Source organism: Carcharhinus amblyrhynchos, chromosome 12 (assembly GCF_965287045.1).
Source record: "Carcharhinus amblyrhynchos chromosome 12, sCarAmb.v2.hapA, whole genome shotgun sequence".
In the NCBI taxonomy this organism is placed as follows: Eukaryota; Metazoa; Chordata; class Chondrichthyes; order Carcharhiniformes; family Carcharhinidae; genus Carcharhinus; species Carcharhinus amblyrhynchos.
In genome coordinates, this window is record NC_137335.1 from 63001344 (window position 1) to 63021676 (window position 20333).

At 40.5% G+C, this 20333-nt stretch overlaps 1 protein-coding gene across 3 annotated transcripts in view; it reads left to right on the top strand.

Moving 5' to 3' along the window:
* srbd1 (S1 RNA binding domain 1) overlaps positions 1-20333 on the top strand; it is a 240207-nt gene that overhangs the window by 92733 nt on the left and 127141 nt on the right. For all 3 annotated transcript variants that reach the window (XM_080200634.1, XM_080200635.1, XM_080200636.1), the window contains one exon: positions 7258-7349. In XM_080200634.1, the coding sequence (XP_080056760.1) occupies positions 7258-7349 (92 nt within the window). The remainder of the gene's footprint in view (positions 1-7257; positions 7350-20333) is intronic.

A 20333-nucleotide genomic window follows, 5' to 3' on the forward strand; every position in this document is an offset into this window, starting at 1 on the left:
GCAGTCATAATTTCAAGAAAGTTGTGACATTAAGCTCCCAGAAATAGGGAAGATTTTGGATTTGAATCTGGTTTCTGATGAACTAACAGACTTTGGGTAGGCAGAAATGGGTGTGTGATTGGCATTTGGTCCACAAGATAGAATAGGAAAAGGATAACCTCTGCCTCAGATCACAATCCAGTAGGTCCAATTGGAGTTTTGCATGTGCTATCACTCATAGCTCAATAGTCTGCTGGGGCTTTCTGTCCATGCTCGCCTCTGAAACAAAGTGATGAAAGACATTTGACATATGAGGAGTGCTGACCAAACGTGTGGGCCAGCTCCAAGAAAGAGTAACTGGGATAAAAATATTTTAAAACTACTACTATCTTGGTCCTGCACAGAATGCTGTTGGCAAACTTTAGGCTGCTGGGTTGGAAGATGCATTATAAACAGTAAATCTTTAATCCCTAGAAACTGATCTTATAGTTCCAGGAAAACTGTGCAATTGGTTTGCAGCTGTATGTATGAACCTGGCAACAGGCAAATGAGTCTTGGGTAGTTGCAAGAGTACAGAATTAAAGTCAGAGACCACCTTAATCTGATTAACAACATGCAGTTGGAAAAGCAGATAGCACTTTCAAAAGTCTTTTGAGTTTTTAAAATTTCTAAAGGTCCTTATTGGAATTCCTAGCCTGAAGTGCTCAACAGTTTTTATTGCTTCATTCTGCTCTCCATGTTTTACCTTGCAGCAAGTTCGTTGATACCTCTGTGCTCACCGACCGACATCAACTCCTAGTCTTGATTTTAAAGTTCTCATCCTTGTTTTCAAATCTCCATGACCACGCGCTTCCCTGTCCCTCACATTCTCTCGCCCTCTGAGATATCTGCTCTCCTCTAATACTGGCCTGTTGTGCATTCCTAATTTTTATTCCCCCATCTTTGGTGGCCATGGCTTCTGTTGCCACATCTCCAAGCTTAGAATTTACTCCCTACACTTCTCTCCCTTACTTTTCTCTGATGCGACACTTCTTAAAACCTCCCTCTTTGACCATTTGGTCACTTGGCTTATTATCTCCTCATGTGGTTTGGTGTGCTACTTTGTTTTATAATGCTCCTGAGAAGGAGTTTAGGATGTTTCATTTTGTTAAATGTGCTATATAAACTGAAGAGTAGAACCCATGGATTCAAGTGATATTTATTTTGATGTAACCAGTATGACTTGGGGGCTGAAACATTTTATTGCTTGTGTAGGGCTTTGCAATTGCGGTGTCCTTTCAGCAATATTTCAGTACATTTTAATTGAATAATCAAATGACCTGATGTAAATTAAGAAATCTGCCTTGATAATGTTTATTCATAAAAATTTAAGCTGAGAAAATACTATGCACCTTAATTTCATTCACTGCCCTTTTGCGGATTAAAGTTTTACTGCTCTCCTATGTTTTATCTTTTGATTCAATGGTAAAACTCTTGCCTCTGTGCCAGAAGGTTGTTTTCAAACCCCACACTAAGACTTCAGCAAGTAATCTTGGCTGGCACATCAGTGCAGTTCTCAGAACCAAGCACCCATTTGCCTGCTCAGGTGAATGTCAGTGGTCCTGCGGCACTATTGGACAAAGCACAGAGAGTTCTTCCAATGTTCAGCCAACCTCAAGAAACCTCTCCAAAACAGAAGTGACTGCACTTCAGCTATAATTTGTAGGTTGCAAACCACTTGCAGGTGCTATAAAAGTGCAATATTTCTGTTTTGCTTTTTTTCCTTCAAAAATTATTTACGGTAGCCATTTGGTTTTACAACATAGCAAGTTAAAATTGGATAAGAGAGAAATTGTCTACGCATTTAGCAACTTGAAATTAGCAAGCTCTGTAGCCGTCACAGTTTTTAAAAAATCAGGTAACAGTGAATTTGGAAAAATTATTTCCTCTGTTTGCAATTTGTTGTGATATTGCAAATGTAAATATAAATGAAGATCATAGAATCCCTACAGTATAGAAAGCCATTTGGCCTATTGAGCCTTCACCGACAACAATCACACCCTATCCCCATTAGCCCACATATTTATCCTGCTAATCCCCCAGAAACTAAGGGTCAATTTAATGTGGCCAATCAACCTAACCCGCATATTTTTGGACTGTGGGAGGAAACCGGAGCACCCGGAGGAAACCCATGCAGACACGGGGAGAACATGCAAACTCCACACAGACAGTGATCCAAGCCAGGAATCGAACCCAGACTCTGGCGCTGTGAGGCTAATCACTATGCACCACGCTGCCCACGTTTTATGATTTTGTGATATAAGCAACTGAGGAAATGTATGTTTATTATAGATGGTCTGTATAGAAAGTTGTAGCTCGTGAATAATGTGGTTGTGGACAAGCACCATTGTAGGTAAAAAAAATCGCGAAAACCTTTATTAGCAAGACTGCCCGCTAAATGAAAAACAAAGCCATGTTCTATTTTCATTGTTTCAAATTATTTCAAAAAAATTCAAAAGTGGAAACATTCTCTCACTCCAGACTATTGTGAAATCATAGCACAGATATTCAGCAAATAATTTTCACAGGTTTTAAAACAATTATGCCATTCAAACGCTGAAGTGAATGCTTCTAAATTACTTAAGTCAGAAAAGAATGAGATAAAATTTGCTGCCACGCGTTTTATTAACTATCTAATCAGAGTCGATAGATTGTGTGCCTCGGGTTGCTGGAAGAGTTGTACCTCAGGATATTTCATTTTAAGAAGAGTTCCATTTAATTAAGTATAATTTTAATAAACCACCTGGCTGTAAGTTGCACATGCTTATCCCAACACATCAAAATTTACAGTATATAACTTTGTGGGCCTTTATTCTCATCTTTGCTTCCTTCCCCGCTTCCATCACATTTCAAGTACTTAAAATGTAATGGGAATAATGGCCAAAAATAATCTGACACTCATATCTTGGCATTGGTTTTCATAATTTGATAATGTGACGCAACCAGAGTAAGGCTCAATTCTGCTGCTCATCTTTGCGCATTAATTCGTTCACTGAAGTGCAGGGACAGGGCCTGTTTCACGAACAGCAATCACTTGTAAAAGGGACTTGAGTAAGATTTTAATAGCAATATTGGGTTGAACCTCCTTTATTAAGTTTAACAGTTTTGAATTTATTGCAGGGACCTTTAGTTTTAGTTCTGTTGGTGAGGCGGTGGGGGGGGGCGAAATCAGAAATAGAAAGGAATGATGTTCTTCAAAACAAAAGTGGTTGCAAATCCAAGTATAAACCTCTGAATATCTAAAAGCTGGTAAGGCTAAAAAAAGGCACATATTTTCTGTTAAGTAAATGCAACTTGATTTTTTTGTGCGTTTCTAGTGTAGGGAGTTAAAAAGCAAAACGTGAACGATTTCAGAAACAGCTAATAAATACTAAATTTTTTTCTACCATTTTAATCATGAACAGCGCAAGCCATTCCTAGTTTCCTGGCGCCTGGGCTATAGTTTTAAGCATTTTTAATAAACTCAGAAGTCACTTGATTTTAAAGTTTTATAAATGGTTAGATATGTGAAGGTGCCCTGTGCTGTGTGACATAATAACCTGTTTGGTAATTCCTGGAAGTTGGTGTTTGGGAATAGTGATTATAACTTCATTCAGTCTAATATAAGAGGTGTGTTGTGTTTGTGTTGGGGGAAGCTGTTCCCACAGGGGGTTTCAGCTTAATCTCAGGTGTGACTAGATTTGCCATCGGAATTCAGAAATAATTGCTGCAAGTGTATTGTGTCAGTGGAGTTCTGTCATCACCGACATGTCCTTAATCGGGAAGCATCTGTTTTCCATTGTAATTTGCTAAAAAGGTTTTTCTGCATTCTCATATGCAGGCATCAGAAGATTTTTTCCCCAGCAAACTGTACTTGCAAATTACCTTCCAGATGACTTTCATGAGCCGACCACAAAGGCTGTAGCAGGTGATTGCTGAGGCCAGATTGCTAGTTTTGTTGGCAAAGACACTGTTAACACTAAATGCTTCATCGTGGATGCAATACCAAAGGAAAATTTATAATGTAAGTCATGCACAGTGCGTTCCTCCAGTGTTAGAAACTCACCCTTTCAGCTCTCGTCTGGTACAACTCCAGTGGCAGCACACTGTTTAATTACATGAGCTCTGTGGGATCCCTGTTACCCATTGTTACAAATGTGGACTTGCCATAGATATCTTTTTGATTCAGCTGCTGCCTGAAGTGGTTTGAATACCTTATCTTTTATGTGAGTTGACTTTCAGTGGTATACATTTACTGTGTAATGATGGATCCAATGGTTTAACAATACTATTCTCGTAACCTAGAATGGGATTCATGTTTTTCATCCATATACTTCAATGGATTGAGTTAGCACTTAATGAATTCAGGCTTGATGTGAACTGTTAAGCTGATTTATTTCACAGCAAGTGTTCATGTAGAGTTTGTCTGGATTAATTTAGCTCGATCTTAAGAAATAGGAGCAGGGGTGGGACATTCAGTCCATCGCCTGCTCCACTATTCAATAAAATCATGGCTAATCTGATTGTGATCATAACACGACTATTCTGCCAGTTCCCCTTAAACCTTGGCGCCCTTGTTGATCAAAACTTTGCATGGATAAATTGTACAAAATTTGACAGTGATGCAAAATGAGTGCAAGGTGTTTTTGGACTACATAGACAAGCAAACAAATTGCTTTTTATTTAGCCTGAAGAGGATTAATAACTTTTCATTCAGCAGCTTGTGGTTTTTCAGACTGTTTTGCATCAAACTAACTGATTTGCTTACCTTTCATCTGCCTTGTTTGGCTTGAGGCAAGAGATAGCAAAATGAGATTTATATACCACTCAGAATCTCTATAGTGCAGAAGGAAATCTTTTGGCCAATTGTGTCTGCACCGACCACAATCCCATCCAGGCCCTACTCCCATAACCCCATATATTTACCTTGCTGATCCCCTGACACTAGGGTCAATTTAGCATGGCCACTCAGCTTAACCTGCATATCTTTGGACTGTGGCAGGAAATCAGAGCACCCAAAGAAAACCCACGCAGGCACGGGGAGAATGTGCAAACTCTACACAGACAGTAACGCGAGGCCAGAATTGAACCCGGGTCCCTGGCACTGCGTGGCAACTGTGCTAACCACTATGCCACCAGTCCCCCATTTCATCCTCTCGGATAGTGTTGTTTAAGGTGTGAAATGGTTCATTTCAGCAATGCTCCGGGATAAGATGTGCCAGATTCACCTGAGGAATAATCAAACCTTAGGGAACTTTGGAAACTTTGCTGCATTTTGATTTGAATTATTGAAAATATTGTTTGTGAAGTAGAATTCTCAAGATTAAACTGAAAGCCAGTAGAAGAACTGATGTTACTGTATTACAAATTGGTTAATCAACCATTATTCTGAGGGTCATTTGTAATGTTTTCACCAAAAATACTTTGCATTTTTAGTCAGTGTTCACAATATATTTCTTAAAAATATGGTAAATGCTAAAAATTAGTTAATGAAGTTGCAGAGACTCAAATTTGGAATCATAATATAGATATAGAAGGGTGGCATGGTGGCATAGTGATTAGCATTGCTGTCTCACAGTGTCAGGAACCCGGGTTTGATTCCCAGCTTGTGTTACTATTTGTGTGGAGTTTGCATGTTCTCCCCGTGTGTCTGTAGGTTCCTCTGGATGCTCTGGTTTCCTCCCACAGTCTGAAAGACATGCTGATTAGGTGCATTGACCTGAACAGGCGCTGGAATGTGGCGACTAGGGGAATTTCACAGTAACTTCATTGCAATGTTAATGTAACCCTTATTTGTGATTAATAAATAAACATTTAAAACAAAAGCATCACTGCCTCACAGCACCAGGGAACTGGGTTCAATTCTGGCCTCGGGTGACTGACCGTGTGGAGTTTACACGTTCTGCCCGTGTCTGCATGGGATTCATTTGGGTGCTCTGGTTTCTTCCCACACTTCAAAGATGAGCAAGTTAAGTTGATTGGTCATGATCAATTGCCTCTTAGGATCAGGAACATGAGCAGGGTAAATATGTGGAGTTACGGAACCTGGGTGGGATTGTTGTCAGTGCAAGCTCGATGGGCTGAATGGCAAATGTGCACTGTAGGGATTCTTTGTGATCAAATTGACCAATGAAATAACACTGGGGTGGATCGGGGTACTGATGGCCTCTAGGTGGCGACAATGTTAAAGTAATAAAACATTGCTTCCTTTTTATTAAATTCATTTCTCAATTCTTTAAACTTTATTTCTTTTCAAGTTCTGTGATGGTGGGAGAGGTAATGGAAATATTGCTCTCTTTCTGCACTGTGTAAGGTGGCTGCAATTGGAAAGATATCCAAAGATGGATACACTCAAAACAGTCTTTTAAAGTTTTATTTCTTTTCAAAGAGCATTCCGCTATTTAAATCTGGTATTTGTGGTAAGCTAATAAACTTTTTTTTTGTTTCTGTGTGTTGCATCTTAAGCTGTTTGCTGGTGCACAGTGACATTTGTGTTAAAATGTTGGTTTGATGCATTGATCGTGGCTTATAAAAATAAGCAATGGTTTGTAGCAGACTTTCTTCCAATTTGCCTTGCTGCCCTCCTCAAGTGGCTAATTTTACGCTGGCCGTACATGAATGCCTACTGCCCCTTGGTCCTTTGAGTTCCCTGACCATTTAGCTCACTACCTGACTACAGGGAGCATGTAGCCACTGAATCATCAGCCCCTCCATGTATTATGTATCTGGAAAAAAAATACTCAAATTGGCTGCTGGCAGGCGCTTGATATTGGCACTGGGGAGGAAGGAGAAAGTGGACATCTCTGATTATGAAAAGCAAAACTGCTGGAAACCTGAAATAAAGACTGAAAATGCTGGACAAACTCAGCAAGTCTGGCAGCATCAGTGGAAAGAGGAACACGGTTAATGATTCAAGTCCACATGGCCCGTCAGCAGAAGGGTCATATGAACTCAAAACATTAATTGTGTTTCTCTCTCCACAGGCGCTGCCAGACTTGCTGAGTGTATCCAGCATTTTCTGTTTCTTTGTCTAATCATTACTTGTTCGGAACTGAGCAGCAAAGTGAAAGTCTGAGTAATGCTGCAATGCTACATATGACACAGTAGCCTAGGATACTCGCATATGGGATACTGTCAGCATCTGAGTTAGTGAGAACGGGTAATGCTACTATCCAATGTTCCCTGTTCCAAATCATTTAGTATCGTAGAATATTAAATCGGCCCAGTTACTTTTTAAAAATGTTTTTTGGACTTTTATAGTATTGCCAATGAAGCTGGAGCATCCATATACAGCGTCAGCCCAGAGGCTGCTAAAGAGATGCCGGATCTGGATCCTAATCTGAGAAGTGCAGGTAAGCTAAATTCCAGTTCACTTTATATAAAATGTGGGTGAAAGTATTCACTTAGATCAAAGTTCAGAATATAAGAAAAAGGAGCAGGAGTGTACCACTCGGTCCTTCCAAGTTTAATAATTGGATGTTTAGATTACTGCCTGTGTTTTTTTTAAACATAATTCGCATACCATTGCTCTGAAGCACAGTAATCAGGGGGTGAATTAGCTCTTTCAGCATGCCAAGGGAACGTCTTTATTCTCTGCCATTTAATAATTTGCTAGTAAAATTATATGTTGAGAAATTGGGACAGATTTTCAACGCTGCTTGGTTCTGAGAGCAGGCATCACACTTGAACCCTATCCCAAGCCGATAGGTTCTTTCAGCAGGAGTCACTGTACAGTAATCAAGAGCAGGAAACCATGATTCCACCAGCCACCTTCCTAATCTAGGCCCAACTCTCCGGGGTTTTTCCTTTCTCCGCTGCTTACTGGATTAATTCATTGAGCCATTGGTGGAGTCCAAGAGAACTATAACAATAACCCAAAGTTAAAAGTTAAAAATTGTTTCTTTCTTCTTCCCCCGCCCCCATCTCCATCCCTGCCAATTCTACCTTCTTTCCTCATAATTTCTTCCACTCTTGTTACTGTGCTTTACTTTAACTTTTGCATCTAATTATACCATATTCTAACTACGCCATAACTTTTTAATTTATTACAATGGCCAAGTTACTCAGCACAGGCATGGGTTAAAATCCAGGAACTGATTTTTTTTTTTGTAGGGTCGTCTTCTAGACTGGGCACTGTATTCACCTACAAACTGCTGAGCCAACTTGTACAGTTTTTGTAACAGAAGATTTTATATCCTTGACTTTTGACCAGTAATTTATAAGACATTTGATATCAGTCATGATGATGATGTGAGGAGGGGTAAAAATTGACTCCGCTGATTTACCGTTGGAGTCTGGGCATATCAGAGTTGTGTTGTGCATGAAGCGAGGATGTGCTTTGCCAGTACTGTAGGAGTTCCACTGTGTGTTTTCTCAGGTCATAGATAATTAAGCAGGCAGGTTTTCTGAGTTTAAATAAAAGAAAGCGGTTAAGTTTATTGAGCCTGCTTTCTGAATTAAAGAAAGTTAATTGTTACCCCATTCATATATCGCACACATTCCCTGGGCCTCACACATTAGTACAGCTGGTAGAATCTGAGCGTGGCCTTGACATTTTTTTAATAACTCGTGAAGAAAAATAAGCAATGAAAAAGAAATATATGATTCATTTGGCTGGTCCTGATGAGCTGATCCCACATTGTGACCGTTTTGTTCAGTTATTTGCCTGGGTGTGGCTGCACGGAGTGGATTGGCACATTTTGTCCCCAAAAGATCTTGGTTTGCAGTTGATTTTCTCATCACAGGGCGGTTACTCTGCAATATCTGTGCACAATAGTTCAGAGAGAGAAAGAGAGAGACGTGGCTTTCGCAGCCTTTTAGTTTATCCTTCCAATTTCTTTTCTCTGACAATTCTTGAAAAGCCTTGCTGGCAGTATATTTTAGAAGAATTTGATTACCGTATCTGATGTAGTCATTGTGTTGTACATAGATAATTACATTTTTGATGTCTCATCTTAGAAACTTTTGAAGAGTAATAATATAAAAAGCACCAGGAGTTGAGTCTTCCGCGCTACTGGGAGGTGTTGGAGAGTGCAGCGTGGAGGGTGGACTTGAAAGTCTGTTCCTTTCTTGGGGTGGAATGCAAGTTGTATGTTTGGCAGGCAATTTTTCCATTGCAGTAAGGAGATTGCAGTTTATTAAAATCCAAGCAGAAAAAGTATTAGAAATGGTATCTTTTTAAAAAAAACACATCCTCATCACACAAAAAAAATCCTCATAACACAATAAAGCATCTCAACTTTGACTTGTATTGAGCAATCTATTTGGGTTGTGATGTACAAATATGGGCAGTTTTTAGTTGTTTGCAAAAAAGATATCAAACTGGAAAAGATTTACTCCTGTACTTGTGAAGTCATAAGTATCTGCAGTCATCCAGCAGTTCGTCTGTTGATGTAACACTGGAAACGTGTCATTTAGGATTGCAGTTTCAAAGTTGTATGCTTCATAATTTTATTTTATTATCTGCCAATTACATAATGTAGATTTATTCTAACTGTACATGAGGCTGTAGTCATATATGTTTTATTTTGTGAGTCACATATAATCTTTGAACTCATTAAAGATCCCCAAAAAAAGCTAGATCTGTTCAAATAATTTTTTACATAATCAGGCACAGTTTAGTACTGGTTATGTGCCTAAAACAACATTACTGGAAATATTGTTAGAATGGAATTTTATTTTGGTTCATTCTATTTCATAATATTATACAATGTTCAAAAATAATCTCAAAAATGTTTAGTTTTACTATAAATTACTTCCAAAAACTTTACTAATTCTTCTCTTAATCAGTAAATTTATTTATCATGTGAGGATAGTTTTCATATTAAATTTTTGTCTATCATGCGCAGAGACTTGAATGAGATGCAATTATAAATTGAGACAACTTGCATCTAAAAATAGAAATATTGTTGAGTGACAGCTAGGTCTATGGAAGACACTACCGCTCGAAGGAGAACCCCCAAGATAAGGGTAGCATGGAGCAAAAGGTCACACAGCGTAGTGTTGTCAACTCCCATCTGCCTGTCATTTCTCCACAGGCCAAAATACATTGGATTAATTTACACTTAAACTAGAGCAAACTGCTTACACTTTCCTTTGCAAAATGCCTTCTGGCTTTCCTGGTTACGAGTTTGAAGCCGTAATATCAGTGAGGTCGTACCCTGGAGGATTTGTCATGAAAGTAGGTGCACAGTCACACAGCTGTCGTAGTATCTCGTGAAAGCAAAAATACAGCACCAAGAAAAAAATAATTTCTTCTGACTGTCTGTTAAGAAACAAGAGAATTTAAAGATTAGGTGTGTTGGAAGTTTTCCCTTAATGTCAACTTTACCTAACATCTATTTTAACCTTCTTAAGACCTAAAAGAGCATATCTTGCCTTTGGCAATGAAAAAGAAAAGGTCAGCATTAAAAAAAAAACAATTATTCAGTGCAATTTCTTTTGGTAATAATTACATAATTCGCCATTATCATTGAGGCAATGTATGTTCGTTAGTCTTAGTAACATACTGTTTATCTCACTGATTCCTTCTTGACTTTTTAAAATAGTTTTTAAAGATCTTTCTATTGGTTACATATTGTAAATTAAAACAACAAATTTTTTTAAAAAATCACTTTTTTAATGACAGAGCCCAGTCCTCTATCATCTAGAAGTCTTCAGTAATGAAATTATTTTTTTAATCCATAAGAATCTTATAGTAAAATGAAATGAACAAGCGTCTTTATGAAATGCAGCTACAAATGAACACACTATATTTGATTAGCATAGATTATGTATTTTAGCGCTCTGGAAATGATAACAGATTATACTTGGCGTATCTTGAATTTAGTATTTCACCTAAGGCAACTTAACAAAGTGGTTCTTGTTGTACTTGATTTGCTAGAATTTGGGACCTGAATCTTGTTTCTGCGACTGCCGCAATCTCACTAAAAGACTGCTTTACAGAACGGACAGATATCTTATGTAAAACGACATAGTTCATGGTGTAACTTATAGGCCAGTGGCAATGGGTTTCCCACAATACAGTGGCAGAGCTAGCCATCTCCGAGTGTTATGAGCATTGAACCTCTTTGAATTTTTCAGAGTATTGTGATTATTTGTTGGACAGCTGTAGTCATGTCACAGAAAAGGTGTTTTCTGTTGCATTTAGCTTAGGTCAGTACACTTAATGATACTGCAAGGCTGAATGATTATTTACTGAAATCCCAGAATGTTTCATCACACAAAGGCAGTGAAACAGCTGATAAATGCAAATACTAAAACCATGAGTTCTTTCCCAGCAAAATTTGTGGAGCAGCCCCTCCATTGTAATTATTTTTGGTTGTGCTCGAAATGGAATTTGTATTTGAAGCTATTTGAGAAGCTTTTTGTTCAGTTTTTTTTAAGGGCATTTGAATTTACCTGGTGAAGTATTGCAGTGGATGGAATGAAGTATATTTATCATTGCATCTTTATGTGGTGTTTGTCACCAATTCAGTTTGAAACTGGAACTGGCTTTTATTGGTACTTTGACCAAACTCTTACGTGGCGAAAAACTGCAGCAGGCGACAGTGCAGAGGGACCTCGGGGTCCTTGTGCATGAATCGCAAAAACCCAGCTTGCAGGTGCAGCAGGTGGTCAGGAAGGCGAATGGGATGCTGGCCTTCATAGCGAGGGGGATTGAATATAAAAGTAGGGAGGTCTTGCTGCAGCTGTATAGGGCATTGGTGAGGCCGCAGCTGGAGTACTGTGTGCAGTTTTGGGCGCCGCACCTGCGCAAGGATATTTTGGCCCTGGAGGGAGTGCAGAGGAGGTTTACTAGGCTGATACCGGAGTTGAGGGGATTGAGCTATGAGGAGAGGCTGAATAAACTAGGCTTGTACTCGTTAGAGTTTAGAAGAATGAGGGGAGATCTCATTGAGACGTATAAGATGATGAATGGGATGGATAGGATAGAGGTGGAGAGACTCTTCCCGCTCAAAAAAGACAGTAGGACTAGGGGGCACAGCCTCAAGATAAAGGGGAGGCGGTTTAGAACGGAGTTGAGGAGGAACTTCTTCACTCAAAGGGTGGTGAATCTCTGGAATTCTCTGCCCGTTGAAGTGGTGGAGGCTGCCTCGCTAAATATTTTTAAGAAGCGGGTTGATGGGTTTTTGATAAGAGAAGGGATTAAGGGTTATGGGGAGAGGGCGGGAAAGTGGAACTGAGCCACGACAGATCAGCCATGATCTTATTGAATGGCGGGGCAGGCTCGAAGGGCTAGATGGCCTACTCCTGCTCCTATTTCTTATGTTCTTATGAACTGAAGTTAATAATAAGCAAATGATCAATCTTTGATACTGGGATTTTGGCCAAATTAATAATTATTTAGGTATTGAGCATGAAAGTGTTTGCACCTTCGGGTGCCATAATACCTTCTTCAGCCCCTGCCTCAACTCATCCAGGTCTTTGTTATTTCTAAATTTGACTATTGTAATATACATCTGGCCAACCTCTATAAACTTGAGGGCATCCAAAATTTTGCTGCCTTTGTCCTAACTCCTCCTAAATCCTGTTCGCCCATCATTTCTGTGCTTGGTGAATTACATCGGTTCAGTTAAATAGTGTTGTGATTTTAAAATACTCATCCATGTTTTGAAATCTCTTCATGTCCTTACCCCTTCTCTCTTTCTGTAATCTCCTCTAGCGCCACATCCTTCTTGTGATAGCTATGCTCCTATGATTCTGGTCTTCTGTACATCCTCAGTGTTAATTGCCCACTCCTGATGGGCATACTTTCAACTGCCAATATCTATTTCCTCCCCAAGCATCTCCGTTCGTTAAGACACAGCAATGACCAATCTTTTGGTCATTTGCTCTAATATCTCCTTATGTATCTTTGCATCACATTTTGTTTTATAATGCTTCTGAAGTACCTTGAGACATTTTGTTATGTTGAAGGGGCTGTGCTGTTATTGACCATGTGTTTGGCCATTTGAGTTCATTACTGAACTGTGATTTCCCAAGAGGTCTATTACCAATCCTATTTGAAGACACTTCCCTCCAATATAGTATTTTGTGCAAATTAGTGTTAGGTTGTCAAGCAATTGCAGAATGGTCATGAGAGTAAATTTAAATGGGGGAGAAATACAAAGGAATTTTAAAGAAATGCAGAGGAATGCACTATTCAGAATATTTACTTTCTATTTTCCTTTATGTTTCATTGAGGCTGATAAAATCTTAGCATTTTAAACTATAATAATTTGTTAAATATATTTTACAAAAGCTAATGACCATAAATTGCTCAAATAATTATCATCGAATCCCTACGCTACAGAAGGAGGCCATTCGGCCAATCACGTCTGTACTAATCACAATCGCACTCCGGCCCTATTCCCGCAATCCCCCTGATGCTAGGGTCAATTTATCAGAGCCAATCAACCTAACCTGCAGATCTTTGGACTGTGGGAGGAAATTGGAGCACCCGGAGGAAACCCGTGCAGACACGAGGAGAACTTGTCAACTCCAAACAGTCACCTGAGGCCAGTATTGGACTTGGGACCCTGGCGCTGTTAATTGCCTTTGAGGAACTGTGAACAATTAGGTGCTAATGTAAAATTGAGTAAATTACTGAAACTTTGCTAATAAACACGTTTAGAGATTCTGGGGGAAGTGAATTGCAAACTAAGAAAGAGTCAAAGGAAGTTTCTTGAATTTACACTATATACATTGATAAATAATTCTCTCAAGCATCCAAAAGCAAGTTGGCATTTGAGAACTAAAATCAGCTTTTTATGAGGATCTTTTGTGGATTATAAAGAAGTTTTATGTATTTTTAAGTGAAACTGGGGTGTTAAACATGTGGCTCAGTGAATATTGCAAAAAAGTCGGAAGTTCACTGGTCCAGAAGTGTATATTTTAGATTATAAAATGTTTAGTGTTTTTGTATTGAATAAAGACCAGATTCAAAAATTAGCTCCTAACTTGAGGATCTGCATTATTATTTTCTTTAAGCCCTAAAAATAGTTAGACGTAAAAATATAATACAAAATTTGTATTAAAGTATAAACAGTTTAAATTAAGACTTAATTCCTGATGCATCAGTTTTGCACTCATTTATAACCCCTCAACTTGCTTTTCACCTCTGTACCATGTACCATCGTACACAAGTACTCTCCTTCCAGATATGCTGTGACTGCCTGGGAAGAATAAAAAAAACAGCATCTACTTAATTAGTGCCTCATGTTTTGTTTTGCTTCCTCAATCCTCCAGAGGATATAGAACATAGAACATTACAGCGCAGAACAGGCCCTTCGGCCCACGATGTTGCGCCGACCAGTTACAAAACAATGACCCACTAACCTAAACCAATCCCTTTTCGTCCATAAACCTATCCACGGATCTCTTAAACGCCCCCAAACTAGGCGCATTTACAACTGCAGCAGGCAGGGCATTCCAATCCCTCACCACCCTCTGGGTAAAGAACCTATCCCTGACATCCGTCCTATAACTACCACCCCTTAATTTAAAGCCATGCCCCCTCGTGCTAGATTTCTCCATCAGAGGAAAAAGGCTATCACTATCCACCCTATCTAAACCTCTAATCATCTTATATGTTTCAATAAGATCCCCTCTTAGCCGCCTTCTTTCCAGCGAAAACAACCCCAAATCCCTCAGCCTCTCCTCATAGGACCTCCCCTCCATCCCAGGCAACATCCTGGTAAACCTCCTCTGCACCCTCTCCAAAGCCTCCACATCCTTCCTGTAATGTGGGGACCAGAACTGCACACAGTACTCCAAGTGCGGCCGCACCAGAGTTGTGTACAGTTGCAACATGACGCTGCGACTCCTAAATTCAATCCCCCTGCCAATAAACGCCAAGACACCGTATGCCTTCTTAACAACCTTATCTACTTGACTCCCAACTTTCAGGGATCTATGTACACATACACCTAGATCCCTCTGCTCATCCACACTATTCAAAGTCCTCCCGTTAGCCCTATACTCGACACATCTGTTATTCCTACCAAAGTGAATTACCTCACACTTCTCCGCATTAAACTCCATCCGCCACCTCTCGGCCCAGCTCTGCAACCTGTCTAAGTCTTCCTGCAAACTATGACACCCTTCATCACTATCTACCACACCTCCGACTTTGGTGTCATCAGCAAATTTACTAATCCACCCAACTATACCCTCATCCAGATCATTAATAAAAATTACAAACAGCAGTGGCCCCAAAACAGATCCCTGAGGCACACCACTCGTAACCGAACTACATGATGAATATTTACCATCAACCACCACCCTCTGTCTCCTATCCGCTAGCCAATTCCTGATCCAATTCCCTAGATCACCCCCAATCCCATACATCTGCATTTTCTGCAGAAGCCTACCATGGTGAACCTTATCAAACGCCTTTCTAAAATCCATATACACCACGTCCACTGCCTTACCCCCATCCACCTCTTTGGTCACTTTCTCAAAAAACTCAATAAGGTTAGTAAGGCACGACCTACCCGCCACAAAACCATGCTGACTATCTCCAATCAATTCATTACTCTCCAAATAACTATAAATCCTATCCCGAATAATTTTTTCTAAAACCTTGCCCACAACAGAAGTGAGACTCACCGGTCTGTAATTCCCGGGGAAGTCTCTGTTCCCCTTCTTAAACAATGGGACAACATTCGCTAACCTCCAATCTTCCGGTACTATACCAGAGGCCAACGACGACCTGAAGATCAGAGCCAGAGGCTCAGCAATCACTTCTCTTGCCTCCCAGAGAATCCTGGGGTAAATCCCATCCGGACCAGGGGACTTATCTATTTTCAGACCCTCCAGAATATCTAGCACATCCTCCTTATCAACTGCAACACTGTCAATTCTACTCCCCTGCAACCCAGTGTCCTCCTCAGCTATATCCATGTCCCCCTGCGTGAACACCGAAGAGAAATATTGGTTCAATGCCTCTCCAATCTCCTCCGGTTCCACACATAACTTCCCTCTGCTGTCTATAACTGGCCCTAATCTTGCCCTAACCAACCTTCTGTTCTTGACATACCTATAGAACGCCTTAGGATTCTCCTTAACCCTATCAGCCAAAGTCTTCTCATGTCCTCTTTTAGCCCTTCTTAGCTCACTCTTCAACCCCCTCCTAGCCAATCTAAAGTTTTCTAGTGCACTACCCGAGCCCTCACGTCTCATCCGAACATAAGCCTCCTTTTTCCTCTTAACCAACGAAAAAACTTTTTTGGTGCACCACGGTCCCTAGCCCTACCAATTCCTCCTTGCCTGACAGGGACATACCTATCACGGACTCGCAGTAGCTGCTCCTTGAAAAAACTCCACATTTCAGACGTTCCCAGTCCCTGTAATCTCCTAGTCCAACCTATGCTTCCTAATTCTCTCCTAATAGCCTCATAATTACCCTTCCCCCAGTTAAAACCACTAGCCCGAGGTTCATGCCTATCCCTTTCCATCACTAAGGTGAACGTAACCGAATTGTGGTCACTATCACCAAAATGCACACCAACTTCCAAGTCTAGCACCTGGTCTGGCTCATTTCCCAGCACCAAATCCAATATAGCCTCACCTCTAGTTGGCCTATCTACATACTGAGTCAAAAAACCTTCCTGCACGCTTTGTACAAAAACTGACCCCTCTAACGAGCTAGAGCTATAACAATTCCAATCAATATTAGTAAAGTTAAAATCCCCCATAACAATTACCCTATTACTATCACTCCTAACCAGGATCGTCTCCGCAATCCTTTCCTCAACCTCTCTAGAACTTTTAGGAGGTCTATAAAAGACTCCCAACAGGGTGACCTCTCGTCTCCTATTTCTAATCTCAGCCCATACTACCTCAACAGACAAGCCCTCATCAAACTTCCATTTTAGTTGCCACTGATACCACTGTCTGTATTTGTATAGAATATGACTGTTATGTTTTGCTCTAATTTGAGCCTTTGTAAGTGCACTACAATCCCAATGTTTTAACAGCAATTCTGGCTAGCCAGTGTTCACTTCTTTAAAACAAATGGCAGAGAAAAATAATTAACCTACAGACAAAACTTACAGAAATGCTCACTACACTCAAGTTTATGTTGTCAAAACTTGGAGTCTGCTCGATGTCCAACTAGAATCAAAGAATCCAAAGAAGGAGGCCATTCGGCCCACCAAGTCTGCACTGATCGCAATCCCATCCAAGCCCTATCCCCATAACCCCACACATTTACTCTAGCTAATTCCCCTGACACTAAGTGAGAACTTAGCATGGCCAATCCACCTAACCCGCGCATCTTTGGACTGTGGGAGGAAACCTGAGCACCCGAAGGAAACCTGTGCAGACACGGGGAGAATGTGCAAACTCCACACAGACAGTGACCCAAGCTGGGAATTGAACTTGGGTCCCTGGTGCTGTAAAGTAGCAGAGCTAGCCACTGTGTCACCCATACTGAAACAACTATCTTCCTTTCTGCATTACAATTCTGCACTACCTATGGCGCAATTGCAGTGAAGAACAATGAGATTGGTCTCCAGGGATTGAAATGTGTCTTGGGCTGTATTGCACAACTGGATATTTGGCTGTATTGAAATCCATGCAGCTGAACATCCGGCTTAGCATATATGACAGGTTGTCAATGTGATGCCACCCTTTTTTGAGCCACTTACCATCATAAATTTATGCGTCTTGATGTCAAAGATCTTCATAAAAGACCAGAGGAGCGTTTTGATTTTTTTCAATTTCAAACAAAACACTGAGGGGGTGATCTTATAAAAGTATATAAGCTAGTAAATTTTATGGGCCAAGGGAAACCCAAGCAAACTACTCTTATGCTGTGATAGTGACGAGAAATCAGGTTTTCAAAGCAGTAAAAATCAAGTTTAGGACAGATACTTGAAGTTTTCCTTTGAAAAAGGAGCGCTCAGAGGATTGAAGGATCCTCCAGACAAGAGTGGTAGATGTGAAATCCTTGAAAGTCTTTCAGAAACATTTGAATGCGATAGCAAAGGGTCTTTCTGAATGGATGAACTCCTATCCATCATTACCTTGTCTCGTAGACGGGCATAAATACATCATGAATGCCAAGTTTGTCGTTGGATTTATTTTAATTTCTTGCCTGCATCGCTGGTGAGCATACTACTTTTTGATATCATCCCTAGGAGGTACAAGTCTTTTTTTTACCGGTTCTCCATCATGAAAGTAGAAATGTTCACTTGTTACAGCAGCGCAAGATCATTCATGCACCATGAGATGTATTCAATTACTGCACAAAGCGGGAGTCTGGCATCGACTAAGATCACTGTGACCGTATCAGACACGTTGAATTGATTATTTGAGAGGCGAATTATAAACACACAGGGAGGGAGGCCACCCTGTACTAGCCTCTTCCAGTTGTGTGCTTGCAGTGACTAAAGGGAACTTTTTTTTCTTTAAAGGAAGAACTTTTATTTGGCTTGGATTTGGGTTAGTCTTGCAGACATGAATGATCAGTGCTGTAATTCACAGTGTCATCAGTCTTCAGATGATGTATTAAAGTAAGAACTCATTCACGGTGCATGTATGCATGAAACAATAAAAATGTCTTGGTAATAAAGACAGTAAATTATTGTGGCTATATTGCAGTTATTTCCTCAATAACTCAACAAAATATTACTGACATGGGAAATCAAATGAAAAGTATATGCTTTAGCAACCTTGTTAAACGAATGCGTATACTTGCACTAAAATTGTAATTGTCACTGTTGATGTTATACTTAAAACCATAAAATGCGTTGACAATTGTAAATACACAATAATGTCTCAAAATCATATGCATTGCAAGATTACTTGAAGCATGAAGGAAAGAAGATTAATTAAAATTACACATTTACAGCACCAGGATGCTCTAGCATGGCTCTATTGGTCTATGTCAATAAGAATGGGAGTGGGCAGAGCATGGGAGGAGGGGGCATAAAGGCTCTTCAGCATATCCTGAACTCTTCAGATTTTTCTGACAATTTTTCTCATTTCCCTCAAACCCAAATGCTTTTACTTTCCAACAAGCTAGGGTCTCGACCCAATTTCAGGTTGTATGTTTTCTTGACTTTTGTGTTTGCTGCACTAGGTGGCAGCATGCTCCATAAATCAAGTTATTTTCTTGCTTCTTCAGTTTATAAGCCTGGTGGCAGGTTCTTTCTGAGTCATGGAATCCTTACAGTGTTGAAGGAGGCCATTCAGTCCAAGTAGCCTGCACTGACTACAATCCCACCCAGGCCCTATCCCCATGACGCTATGTATTTTCCTTGCTCATTCCTCCTGACAGTAAGGGGCAGTCTGTCATGGCCAATCAATCTAATGCGCACAATTTTCGACTATGGGAGGAAACTGGAGCGTCTGGAGGAAACCCACACAGACACGGGGAGAATGTGCAACTTCCACACAATCACCTAAAGCTGGAATTGAACTGGGTCCCTGATGCCGTGAGGCAGCAGTGCTACCCACTGTGCCACATACGTACATTTACCATCAACATAATATTTAAACACTTCATTATATTCCCCTTCTCCCTCCCCAGCCCCCTTGCCCACCAGTCACCTTGCTCCTCACAAAAAATATATCTAGCCTCTTTTATCTTTTTCGTGGTTCAATTATAAAAAAAGTTTTAATTTCTTTCCCAGAAATCTTTCTGTTCCTTCTGTTTCATTCTGGAGTATAATGAAATAATTCTTGTTCCAGGTCAATTTCTTTGCGGATGAATTCTTCCACAGTTTAATATGTATATAGTGCCTTTCTTTAAGGAAAGGCAGTGGGTGGCCTCTTCATGGTAGTTTAGACTTGAAACAGTACCGTATTGTTGGCACAATTAAGGCAGTTACTACAGACAGGTGGTCTTTGTACACAGGATTCGCTATTTGTGTTTTTTTCAGAGCTCTGGTACAATTTCCATTTTTCTCCCCTCTCCTGGAAGAGGCTTGTCCCCACCTATCAGACTTGGGGCGCGATCTTACCACCCGCTCACGTCACACACCTGCCGCAGCGAAGGCAGAGATTGTGACAACAAAACGAATCACTGTTCACTGCCGCGGGATGGGAAAATCCCACTGGCGTGAATGGTCAGAAAATTCCAGCCACGATCCATAAGAGGGATTAGATTTTGCTGGCCCTTTAGGGTCAGGCTGGTGATGATTGCGGGAGAAGGGAGGTCTGGTGAGGTACAGTGTTGAGCGATGATGGGAGGTGAAGTCGCTTTCCCACCTCCGTGGCATTTTACCAGCGGGGGATGGAGGGTACCTGGGCCCCTCCCTGCTGCTGCCAAGTTAACAGCCTTCGGCTACGTGAGATCGCTTAGTAGACCCTGGGGTTGGATGTTGGGGGGACACTCATCGGGTTAA